At 46.7% G+C, this 12,623-nt stretch overlaps 1 protein-coding gene across 1 annotated transcript; it reads right to left on the minus strand.

The window, feature by feature from the left end:
• Positions 1-203: 203 nt before the first annotated feature.
• Positions 204-1,958, minus strand: LOC123059560 (uncharacterized protein At4g00950). The gene is made up of 2 exons (XM_044482102.1): positions 992-1,958; positions 204-432 (listed from the first exon to the last, which is right to left on the minus strand). Exons 1-2 carry the CDS (start codon positions 1,772-1,774, stop codon positions 376-378), a joined length of 840 nt encoding a protein of 279 aa, XP_044338037.1. The 5' UTR covers positions 1,775-1,958; the 3' UTR covers positions 204-375.
• Between the last annotated feature and the right edge of the window lie 10,665 nt (positions 1,959-12,623).

A 12,623-nucleotide genomic window follows, 5' to 3' on the forward strand; every position in this document is an offset into this window, starting at 1 on the left:
TATTCCAGCATAATAAAGGGATGGCAGCAAAGCCTCTGCCTATATATGAAAGCAAAGCTTGACATATCTTTGGCGTGACCATAAATTGACGTATCCCTTTATTTGCGATAAAAGTCCATTTAACGCCAAATACAAGTAATGATAAAAATCCTAGATCCGTACACTATTAGCCTTGCTCTGATATCGTTAACTGCAACCGCACATACAACATTGCTACCTTTATTGCGTTAAATTTGCATTAGGTACATCATTATACATATAAAGCGCATACATGGTTGCTACCTTTGTTGCATTAAATTGGCAACATGTTGCGGCGCATAAAGCAGCTGCATTTTTAGCGATACTTTATCTGTCAGCCATACAGTGATACTCCCTCTATGTAGGCTTGTAGCTCCATGGACTAATCTGCTTGACGCCCTTGCGGATGTTGGCCTGCCAGCAGAAACATTTTTGCATTATTTTATTTGCATGCGTATGTGATGTGAAATAACTGATAAGAACAGGTGTGCACCAAATTTAGTTTAATTTCAGCCTTTTGTGCACTTCTATTCTTCTAGATTCTTGAGAAAATTGTGAATTTTCAGTGCAGCAGATAGCTCGAGAGTGACTAAAACAGCAGTAGGGGGGATGGGCGGATGTTCGCTCGAGACTCGATTTGGGAGTAAGATCCAAATTTTCAAAATTGATAATGTGCCCATGTCATGGAGACCGCATACAGAATGAACTTCAGAAACTTTTCTACCAGATTAGATTGTTGGTGTGTGTGTGTGTGTGTGTGTGTGTGTGTGTGTGTGTGTTCTGTTGTTTAGGAAATGGTAACATGCACAAAAATAGTTTGCTTAAAACATGCATTTGAGCTCGGGGTCAGAATAGGACTTTCGTTTTTTACTTCTTATCTTTTTCATATAACCAAAAGTAATAGCTACAGTAGAGGAGTGCAAACTCTGTCCTAGGAAGAAACAGAGCAGAGAGAATAGAGAAGAGAACTCACCCAGAGATGCGATCTGGACATAGTGGGAAGGCTTCGGTTCCTCCGAAACCTGGTGATCCTCACCGACCCCTTGCGGCCGTCGTCACCTACCTCGCCATCCTCCGAGTCCTCGCGCCCATCGGCTTGCCTGCGGCTGTTGTCATCAAAGAAGTAGGACATGGACGAAGACGACGACGAGGACGCCGACGACGCCGCCGGCGAGAGGCATGACCCGTCCGGCGCCACAGCGTAGAACTGACAGTGGCCGCCCTCCTTGCTGCCCGCTGATGCCGTTGCCGTTGCCGCGCCCTTCCTCCAAACAAACAGGCCCCCGCCGCCGCGCAGACTCATCTGACAGCTCGCCGTCCTCGCGATCCTCCTAACCGGCCTCGGCGGCTTGTTTCCTCCGCCGGAGTAGGGGCCCTGGAGCACGGTCTTGGGGGAGGAGAGCGGGTGCTCCGCCGCTTGCAGCCGCGGCGGCAGCTTCAGCTTCAGCAGCACGGGGCGCGCATGGGCACCGTGACCGTCCTCGTGACCGCCGGCGACTCTGGCAGTCGGGCCGCCGTCAGCAAGAACGACTGGGCTCGCGGTCGCGGTTGCAGCGGAAGGGAGCAACAGAGCGCTTGGCCGGGCTGCACGCAGCTTGGGTTTCCCCGGCGCGTCCTCCCAGAGAAACGGCACCGTGACGTGTGACCGGAACGGTGGCGGGGACGGGCACGCCGGCGAGGAGTCGAGGTCGAGCAGCTTGCTCGTAAGCGACCGAGCGCGCATATGGTAGAGCGTGGGCGCCTTGCCGGTGCTCATCGTCGTAGCCTCTCCCGCTCGCAAGACGATCGTCGTGGAGTGGTGTAGAATGTAAGGGGTGGTCACACACGACGAGTGAAGTAGTGGTAGCTAGGCGAAGGGTAAACGGGGAGCGGGGGCCGGCGCGTGTGGAGGCGTGACGCCGATAAATGGAGCGAAGTCGCGCGGCATACGCATCGCATGACCCGTGAAATGAAATGGACAAGCGTGGAACGGGCGTGGATGGAGAAACCGATGAAATGGCGCGCCTTGAAGTTTTCAGCGAGGGGGACAGTGCGGCCGGCTGATGGATGGAGACGCGCATGACCCATCGTCTACGCCAAATGCAGCGTTACCCCGGCTCCTCACCGGTCCATGCAAGGATGCAACGGACAAACAGACTACTAGTATCCCAGCCAGAAAAGTATGCCGAGTATTCAAAGGGCTATTCAAAATACTTGGCAAAGGGCAAAAAAAACTACTCGGCAAAGCACCATGAATTTAGGGCATCTTCAACATCGACTCTCAAACCGTCCACACAGTTCGGACGTTTCTTGTCATCCAACACGATACTGTGTCGCACAGCTGAGCGGTCCGGACTTACTTTTTTTCGCAAACTGGGAACGAAGTGAGGGACTTTGCGAGTGTCCAGGACGCTGCCACGCCCCTGTCCCATCCAAGACCATCCGCCTTCCCCGCATGCTTTTTCGCCCGACGTCAGCTGCCCGCATTCATGCCGCTGTGTAGCGGCCGCTCTGCATTGACGCCGGCCTAGAGCGGGCATGGCCTCTCACTAGAACAGCATCCTCGGTATCCGCGCATGTTTATTGCCAGAGAGACGTTTACTTGATGGGATGGAGTGGATATCTACCACACTCGTTCAATACCCGCACGTCCGTATGCCGGGCTTGCCAGCTGATAAACTGTTGGAATTTTGCTAGTAGGCCTTTGGCCCAAAGCCCAACTAAAATTCTGAAATTCTCTTGGCCCATTCATACACACATGTGAGTGCAGTGAGTGAGACTAAAGTTTAGTCCCACCCCGGAAGTTGAGAGAGAGTTGCACCTCTTTATAAGGTGAGCTCTTCTACTACTTGTATGAGCATGAGAAGAGAAGACCTATACGCGCGCTCCCCCTCCTCGCTCTCGTCACGACGCGCCGCGCCGCGCTGCGGGTTGCGGGATTGAGCCGAGCCGAGGACAGAGCTATGCACGTTGTCTATATTTTTGCTGCTCTGGAAAATTAATGAGTCATTAATTAATAATTAACGGACGCGTTAATTACTGAACCGTTTCCGATTCTTTTGGATCGTGACGACTCGGACGTGGGGTTTATTCCCACGACCTACCCGGCCTGCACTATATAGTCAGGCAGACGTCTACCCTAACCGCCGCCGCTTCGTATGGTTTCTCACCACCTTTCCAGATCATTGCGCCACCAAGCAAGTCTTCTTCATCCCTCCTTTCGGCGTGCACCGGGAGAAGGGACAACAGGCCTCCGGAACCCCGCCTCTCGTGATCCTGTACGGGAGAGGGGCGATCAGGTTTTTGGGGAGCGCACTCGCGCGACTGCTGGCAGCGACGACTTCGCGAACGACGACTTCTTCCCCGACCTCGGCAACCTCGTCCTCGACGACATGGGTGACAACGTCAACGCCGGCGGTGTTGCTCCCGCTGCACCGTATGTGATTCTATCCTTCCTGTTCGAGATCGTGGTAGAATTCATGTTTCTAGTATGTGCCCTAGATGTGATCTGTTCATCTGCTATGCTAGTTCACATGATTAGTTTAATCTCTGTTGATGTAGTCATGATTTATCTTCTATTTATTCGGATTAAATCTCGTAGTAATTTGCTCATATTTCCAACAATCCAAAAACCTGATTATAGGCAATTTACTCCGCGTGGTTTTGCTGCGCATTTGAAGCCGCCTGCCTTTAAGGGGGCGCAATATAAGAGGTGGCGCACGAGAGCAGTCTACTGGTTTCAGACCATGGGCTGCTATGACGCCACCAAGGGCAAGCCTGAGGGCGATCTTAATCCAGCACAGCTGGAAGCTTTTGAGAAGATCGATACCCTCTTTAAAGGCGCTCTTCTGAGTGTTTTTGATGACTCAATTGTGGATTCGTATATGTTGTTTGACAACGGTAAGGACATGTGGGCTGCGCTCGAGGCCAAGTTTGGTGCCTCGGACGCCGGCAGTGAGTTGTACGTCATGGAGCAATTCTATGACTACAAGATGACTGATGAGCGCGCTGTTGTACAGCAGGCTCATGAGATACAGGCGCTTGCAAAAGAACTTGAGTACTTCAAGTGTGTGTTGCCGGACAAATTTGTTGCCGGGGGCATCATTGCCAAGCTTCCACCTTTGTGGAACAATTTTGCTACTTCCCTGAAACACAAGAGACAGAAGTTTTCCGTTGCGGATCTCATTGGTACTCTTGATGTTGAAGAGAAGGCGAGAGCAAAGAACACACGTGCTCGAGTTGCTGAGGGAGGTTCTAGTGCCCACATGGTACAGAAGAAGAACTTCCAGCCCAACAAGTTCAAAAACAACAAGAACAAAACTCAGGGCAAAGGCAAGTTTGATACAAAGAACAAGCCATCACATTCTACCAACTTCAAGAAGAATTCTCATAAGGGGAAGGGACTTTGCCATGTCTGCGGTGATCCTAATCACTGGGCTCCGAAGTGTCCTAACCGCTTTAAGGAGCGCGAACATGAGAAGAGCGGCAAGTCCGCCAATGTCGTCATCGGTGATACTGATATGAAGGAATCAGAGTACGGTATTTTTTCTACCATCCTTTCAGTATTTCAATCCCCTAATTGGTTAATTGACACCGGTGCCAATGTACATGTTTGTGCTGACGCCTCCATGTTTTCTTCTTACCAGGCCACTGGGACTTCTCCCGTGCTGATGGGGAATGGGTCACATGCCATCGTTCGAGGTGTTGGTACGGTTGATCTGAAGTTTACTTCGGGGAAGACCGTGCGTCTGAAGAACGTTCATCATGTGTCGTCCATCAATAAAAATCTCGTTAGCGGTTCCTGTTTATGTCGAGATGGTTTTAAGTTGGTTTTCGAATCCAATAAAGTTGTAATTTCTAAGTGTGGACAATTTGTTGGAAAAGGCTATGAGTGCGGAGGCTTGTTCCGCCTATCTTTGTCAGATATTTGCACTAAAGTTATTAATAATGTTTGCCACAATAATGAGTCTGATATTTGGCATTCACGACTTTGTCATATTAACTTTGGATGCATGACGCGGCTAGCCAATATGAATTTAATTCCGAAAATCTCTCCTGTCAAGGGCTCTAAGTGCCAAGTATGTGTGCAAGCTAAGCAACCTCGCATGTCCCATAAGACTGCAGAGGCAAGAGACTTGGTGCCACTAGAGCTTATACATTCTGATCTTTGTGAGATGAATGACGTGTTGACAAAAGGTGGAAAGAGATACTTCATGACGTTGATTGATGACTCCACTAGATATTGTTATGTGTATCTTCTGAAATCAAAAGATGAGGCTTTTACTTTCTTCAAAAACTATAAAGCTGAGGCAGAGAACCAACTTGATCGAAAAATTAAACGGCTTAGGTCCGATCGTGGTGGAGAGTATTTTTCCAATGAATTTGATCTGTTTTTGCGGAACATGGTATAATCCATGAGAGGATGCCTCCTTACTCACCCCAGTCAAATGGGGTAGCCAAAAGAAAGAACCGAACTCTAGCTGATATGGTTAACACCATGTTAGACACTTCGGATCTATCCAAGGAATGGTGGGGGGAGGCGCTAATGACTGCGTGTCATGTCCTAAACCGGGTTCCCACAAAGCATAAGACCATGACTCCATTTGAGGAATGAGAAAGGAAAAGGTTGAAACTCTCTTACCTACGTACTTGGGGTTGTTTGGCAAAAGTCAATATACCAATTCCCAAGAAGCGCAAGCTTGGACCAAAAACTGGGGATTGTGTTCTTCTGGGCTATGCTTTTCATAGCATCGGCTATAGATTTTTGATAATAAAATCTGAGGTGTCCGACATGCATGTTGGTACGATTATGGAGTCAAATGATGCAACTTTATTTGAGGACATATTTCCTATGAAGGATATGTCGAGTTCATCAAATCAGGAGATACCTACTCCATCTAGTGAGGAATTCACTGTAATTCCTGAACCCACCATTGCGATGGAACACGTTGAGAATCCTGTTGAGGGTGACAATGGAACTCCTGTGAGGAGTAAGAGACAGAGGACTGCAAAGTCCTTTGGTGATGATTCCATTGTGTACCTCGTGGATGACACACCCAGGACTATTTCAGAGGCCTATACATCTCCTGATGCTGACTACTGGAAGGAAGTTGTACGTAGCGAGATGGATTTCATCTTAGCTAACAGTATCTGGGAGATCACTGACCGTCCTTATGGGTGCAAACCTGTAGGATGTAAGTGGGTGTTCAAGAAGAAGCTTAGACCTGATGGTACGATTGAAAAGTACAAGGCACGGCTTGTGGCCAAGGGTTATACCTAGAAAGAAGGTGAAGACTTCTTTGATACTTACTCACCCGTGGCTAGACTGACCACAATTCGGGTGCTACTATCACTGGCTGCCTCACATGGTCTTCTTGTTCATCAAATGGACATTAAGACAGCTTTCCTCAATGGAGAGTTGAAGGAGGAAATTTACATGGATCAGCCAGATGGTTTTGTAGTACCTGGTCAGGAAGGAAAGGTGTGCAAGTTATTAAAGTCTTTATATGGCCTTAAACAAGCTCCTAAGGAGTGGCATGAGAAGTTCGAAAGAACATTAACTACTGCCGGCTTTGTAGTAAATGATGGTGACAAGTGCGTGTACTATCGCTATGATGGGGACAAAGGAGTTATTCTTTGTCTGTATGTCGACGACATATTGATATTTGGAACCAAACTTGATTTAATCAAAGAGGTTAAGGATTTCTTATCTCGCTGTTTTGAGATGAAGGATCCAGGAGTAGCTGATGTTATCTTAAACATCAAGCTGTTGAGAGATGAGAATGGTGGGATCACACTGCTTCAGTCTCACTATGTGGAAAAGGTCTTGAGTCGTTTTGGGTATAGCGACTGCACACCTTCTCCAACTCCATATGATGCTAGTGTGTTGCTTCGAAAGAATCAACAGATTGCTAGAGATCAACTGAGGTATTCTCAGATTATTGGTTCGCTTATGTATTTGGCGAGTGCCACGAGGCCTGACATCTCTTTTGCTGTGAGCAAGCTAAGTCGGTTTGTGTCAAAACCGGGAGATGATCATTGGCATGCGCTTGAGAGAGTTATGCATTATTTGAAAGGCACCGCGAGCTATGGGATTCACTACACCGGGTATCCAAGGGTACTAGAGGGTTATAGTGACTCGAACAGGATTTCTGATGCTGATGAGATAAAGGCCACAAGTGGTTATGTTTTTACACTTGGTGGTGGCGCTGTTTCCTGGAAGTCTTGCAAGCAGACCATCTTAACAAGGTCAACTATGGAAGCAGAACTCACAACATTGGACACTGCCACTGTTGAAGCAGAGTGGCTTCGTGAACTCTTGATGGACTTACCTATGGTTGAAAAACCAATACCCTCTATCCTAATGAACTGTGATAATCAAACTGTGATCATCAAGATAAACAGTTCGAAGGACAATATGAAGTCCTCAAGACATGTGAAGAGGAGACTAAAATCTGTCAGAAAATTGAGGAACTCCGGAGTTATTACGTTGGATTATATCCAGACGTCGAAAAACTTGGCAGATCCCTTCACAAAGGGTCTATCACGTAATGTGATAGATAATGCATCGATGGAGATGGGTTTGAGACCCACCGCATGAGTTGTCCATAGTGGTAACCCACTCTATGTGATCGGAGACCCGTGAAGTAGAAGTGGGAGACAAGTTGTTGGTCAGCTGGGAGGAGAGTATCCCTATATTAACTATCCCACTCTGTGAAGATGCAATACTCTCCTGATCTGCATGGCAGGTTGATACTTATCTTAATGTGTTCCAAGTGGCTTATTCGGGTAAGCAGAGATGTTGTCCTGCAGAACATCTTCTGAGGAACACACCTATATGAATTTGACTGTTAATGTCGCAGTCTGTGAGAATTGGGTGTTCTCTAATAAATTCATGAAAAGGCCCTGGAGTATGACGTATACGCTCCACCCGCGGGAAAGCCTTGCGGCAGCCAAGTATCGGTAAAAGAATTTGTGTGAAACTAGTCTCGCAGAAAACTTGTAGTTCAAGATATAGTCCACTATTCAAGTTGTGATCTAGTGTAACATAAATCTCTAAGTGGAAGTTGAACTTCACAGTCTCCACTAAGCACCGGTATATAAACAATATTTTGGAACTAAATGATGAGATGTGCCAATGAGACTTTGTGGGGGATTGTTGGAATTTTGCTAGTAGGCCTTTGACCCAAAGCCCAACTAAAATTCTGAAATTCTCTTGGCCCATTCATGCACACATGTGAGTGGAGTGAGTGAGGCTAAAGTTTAGTCCCACCCCGGAAGTTGAGAGAGAGTTGCACCTCTTTATAAGGTGAGCTCTTCTACCACTTGTATGAGCATGAGAAGAGAAGACCTACACGCGCGCTCCTCCTCCTCGCCACGCCACGCCACGCCTCATCACGACGCGCCGCGCCGCGCCGCGCCGCGGGTTGCAGGATTGAGCCGAGCCGAGGACAGAGCTATGCACGTTGTCTATATTTTTGCTGCTCGGGAAAATTAATGAGTCATTAATTAATAATTAACGGACGCGTTAATTACTGAACCGTTTTCGATTCTTTTGGATCGTGACGACTCGGACATGGGGTTTATTCCCACGACCTACCCGGCCCGCACTATATAGTCAGGCAGACGTCTACCCTAGCCGCCGCCGCTTCATATGGTTTCTCACTACCATTCCAGATCATTGCGCCATCAAGCAAGTCTTCTCCATCCCTCCTTTCGGCGTGCACCGGGAGAAGGGACAACAGGCCTCCGGAACCCCGCCTCTCGTGATCCTGTACGGGAGAGGGGCGATCAGGTTTTTGGGAGCGCACTCGCGCGACTGCTGGCAGCGACGACTTCGCGAACGACGACTTCTTCCCCGACCTCGGCAACCTCGTCCTCGACGACATGGGTGACAACGTCAATGCCGGCGGTGTTGCTCCCGCTGCACCGTATGTGATTCTATCCTTCCTGTTCGAGATCGTGGTAGAATTCATGTTTCTAGTATGTGCCCTAGATGTGATCTGTTCATCTGCTATGCTTGTTCACATGATTAGTTTAATCTCTGTTGTTGTAGTCATGATTTATCTTCTATTTATTCGGATTAAATCTCGTAGTAATTTGCTCATATTTCCAACATAAACCAACTCCAACACCACGCATTGACGTACCTGAATGCTTGGCCTCACCGGAATTCTCTATTTAAAGACGGCCACACCCGGCTAATTCCACAACACAACACATCTGCTCCACATCCTCCACCCTTGCACCACATCCGCCATGACTGCAAACTCTAGCGCTTTGTTGGAGAGCCAATCATCGGAGTAGAGGCACAAGGTTGCCGCCCTTGCAGCCACCTGCTAGCAGACCCGCCGTGCCTGGCGGATCAACCATGACATGCTAGTCAGCTCGCCCGAGGTCTCCGACGACGACCCTACGATGAACACGGACTCCAACAATGATTCCGCGCCAGACCCCACACCAGTGCATACCGGCTTGACCATGGAGCAACGCAGGCACACTTCGATACCGCCAAGCGGGGGAGGATCATCCTATGCCGGCGCATATGTCAGTGTTCCAGCAGGCGCATGAGGAGCAATGGTACAACCTGTTTGCCCTCCAGCAGCACCGGCTGGTGGAGGGCCAAATCTACGGCGAGCACGTAAACAAGGGGGCCATGGCCGCTATGGTCGAGCGGAACCCAAACTTCGTCGCGGAGCAGCGGGCGCTCTACAAGGCCGCACGTGCTGAAGCTGCCGCTCGCAACGCAGAGGTGGCGCAGCAAATGCGGCCACACATGCGTCGACGCTGGCGGGGCAGGTAGTCGAGGATGAGAACGCCGACAACTGCGCGTCCTACATGCCATCGTCCAACTGTCAGGGGCGCATGTGGCAGGGGACAGTGACAGACCGTCCATGTCCATCATCGACCACATGTCCACCGACACCGATGACGGATAGGTCGCAGACTCCTCCGAGGATGAGTAGGGCATGGAGGCGGCAAGGCATTGTGTCCCAAGTGGGCCAGTCCGTCTCCCATGTTCTACTCTTCCTCGTGGACCATCACACCTTCACTTCAGGGATCTTGAACCCCACAGCTCATGGAGACGGAAGATGGAGGACGTCGTCGCCGATGCCAAATACAAAGGAAGTGGACGACGGGCGCCGCCATAAGATAGGTTTAGGTCAAGCCGCTTTTTTAATGAAAAATGTCCGAAATGTAATGAATGTCTCCGGTTTGCATAAATTTCGTCCAGTATGTTGAAATGTGGTTTCAATTGTATGAAGATAGCATTAGATGGCCGGCTACTGCATCTGTGTCCGTTGACTGGTCCCTCCCTATCCGCAGACGAAACTTGGAGGTCAATGTTGGAGATGCCCTTATACCGCATCGGCAAAGATGACTTTTGTTCTCTCGCGCCTAAAGCTTCCACCACCACCATCTTGGATACTCTACTAGTGGTTGGGGCGCCACCCTGTGGCGCCGCTTAAGAAAAAGTTATGCACACATTTTCATTTTTTCTTAAATACAGAGTCCTCGCCTCCATCTAAAAACATATCTCAGAAAAAAAATCCTCGCCTTCATCTAAAAAAAGAAGAAAAAATTACCACCGTAACTTACCAGCGAGTGCCACTTTGTATAACCCTCCATTTAAAAAATATCATAGCTCCTCACCTTCATCTAAAAAGAACAAAATACATATAAAAAATCTACACATTCATCTAAAAAATTACAAAAGAGTTCTCACCGCGGCCAACCAGCATGCGCCACGTGGCATAGCTGGTTGGCCGCCTTTCCCGCGTAGCTTAATGGGTTTTACCACAGTAGCTTACCAGCGAGTGCCACTTTGTATAACCCTCCATTTAAAAAATACCATAGCTCCTCGCCTCCATGTAAAAAGAACAAAATACATATAAAAAATCTACACATTCATCTAAAAAATTACAAAAGAGTTCTCACCATGGCCAACCAGCACGCGCCACGTGGCATAGCTGGTTGGCCGCCTTTCCCGCGTAGCTTAACTTTATATAACCCTTCATTTAAAAAGTACCATAGCTCCTCACCTCCATCTAAAAAGAACAAAATACATATAAAAAATCTACACATTCATCTAAAAAATTACAAAAGAGTTCTCACCGCGGCCAACCAGCATGCGCCACGTGGCATAGCTGGTTGGCCGCCTTTCCCGCGTAGCTTAATGGGTTTAATGGGATATTTAATTTCGGAAAACCTAGCAGCCCTCCTCTTTTATTCTCTTGCACCGTCCGACAAATTGATTGTCTCTTTTTAGGGGGAAAACGCCATCAAGACGGTTTATATTGCATGCTCAAATATGGATACATCGTTTGATAAGGTATCAATTAGAAAGTGATTGTCTTTTTTTTTTCAGGGTTATTATAGGTGAGCAGGTGTGGTGGTAGTTTAGTCATAATTTTCAGGGAAAGCGATATACCTCTTCGTTTTAAGTGGCTTTGGCTCAACAAGCAGTCTTGTCTTACCCCAGCTTAGTTTCATTGTGAAGAAAGTGGTGGTGGAAATAAGTCAAATCCAACCCCCAACATGATTTTTTTTGCTTTTAGCTTAATTTTGCAATGAAGCCGCTTTACCTTGCGAAAGAACTGGGCGAAAGAACGGAACATGCGGTCTTTTTTGTTATTTTTGATATACACAAAGAAATATATCCTTTGTGAAGTATACATGGTGATCTGGTTTCTTGTAGGATTCAACAAAGAGCTGCGTGCTTGTAGATGAAGGAGAAGAATATTTATTTTCTTTTGGAGAAAATGCAACCAAAGAACATCTTATAACAGAAATTTACTAAGTAAAACACAATACAATGAAAAGACAGGAAGAAACAGAATAATCACAAAAAAATTACATAACAAATCACATCATCCGTATTCTATAAAAGAACGGATAGGATTTGCTTCTGTTCTCATGGCGAATAGCATTTGCCTCGCTCTCCTTGTTTTTTTTTTCTTTTTTTCCCCGCAAAACAAAAGAGGGGGCAAAAAATTTCCCCGCAAAACAAAAGAGGGAGGCAAATCCTATTCGATACGCTTTGTGCGAAGGAATAGTTGTTCTCTAACTTGGTTCCTCGATTTTAGGAACAGTCCGGAAGGTTCCAGTCAATTTTGTCCGGCTTCGTTGTTTCCTTCACTTGGTTTTTTCTGGGTTTTTTCCGTATTTCCTTCTTTTCGTTTATTGTTTTTATTTTTTATTAACACAGGAAATTCAAAAATAGTCATGATTATATAAAAAATGTTCACAATTCCGAAAACAATGTTTGAGTTTTTCATGAAATGTTTGGAAATTTCAAAAAAAATGTTCATGTTTTCAACACCAACTCACAAATTAAAATAAAATTTACGTGTTTTAAAAAATAAAAAAAATAAAAAATCATGTTTCCAAAAATGTTTGCACATCTGTGTTTTAAACAAATATTCAAATTGGAAATTTTTAAAATACTGATCCACCTTTTTCGCAAAAAAATCAGTTTTTTTTTAAATTGTCTTCAAACAATGTTTGTAAATTTGAAAAAATACTTGTGTTTTTAAAGAAGTTTAGATTTTCAAAAAGTACTCCACTTTATAAAAAATGTTTGAGTTTTCAAAAGATATTCTAAATTTTGGAAAACTGTTTGCCTG

Source organism: Triticum aestivum, chromosome 3A (genome assembly GCF_018294505.1).
Source record: "Triticum aestivum cultivar Chinese Spring chromosome 3A, IWGSC CS RefSeq v2.1, whole genome shotgun sequence".
NCBI classification, from domain to species: domain Eukaryota; kingdom Viridiplantae; phylum Streptophyta; class Magnoliopsida; order Poales; family Poaceae; genus Triticum; species Triticum aestivum.

Bases quoted from the DNA above. Each gene is read 5' to 3' on its own strand.
- LOC123059560 (XM_044482102.1), bottom strand. From the start codon at position 1,774: ATGAGCACCGGCAAGGCGCCCACGCTCTACCATATGCGCGCTCGGTCG. The intron at 433-991 runs GTGAGTTCTCTT...TTCTGCTGGCAG, and splicing joins TGTCCAGATCGCATCTCTGG to GCCAACATCCGCAAGGGCGT.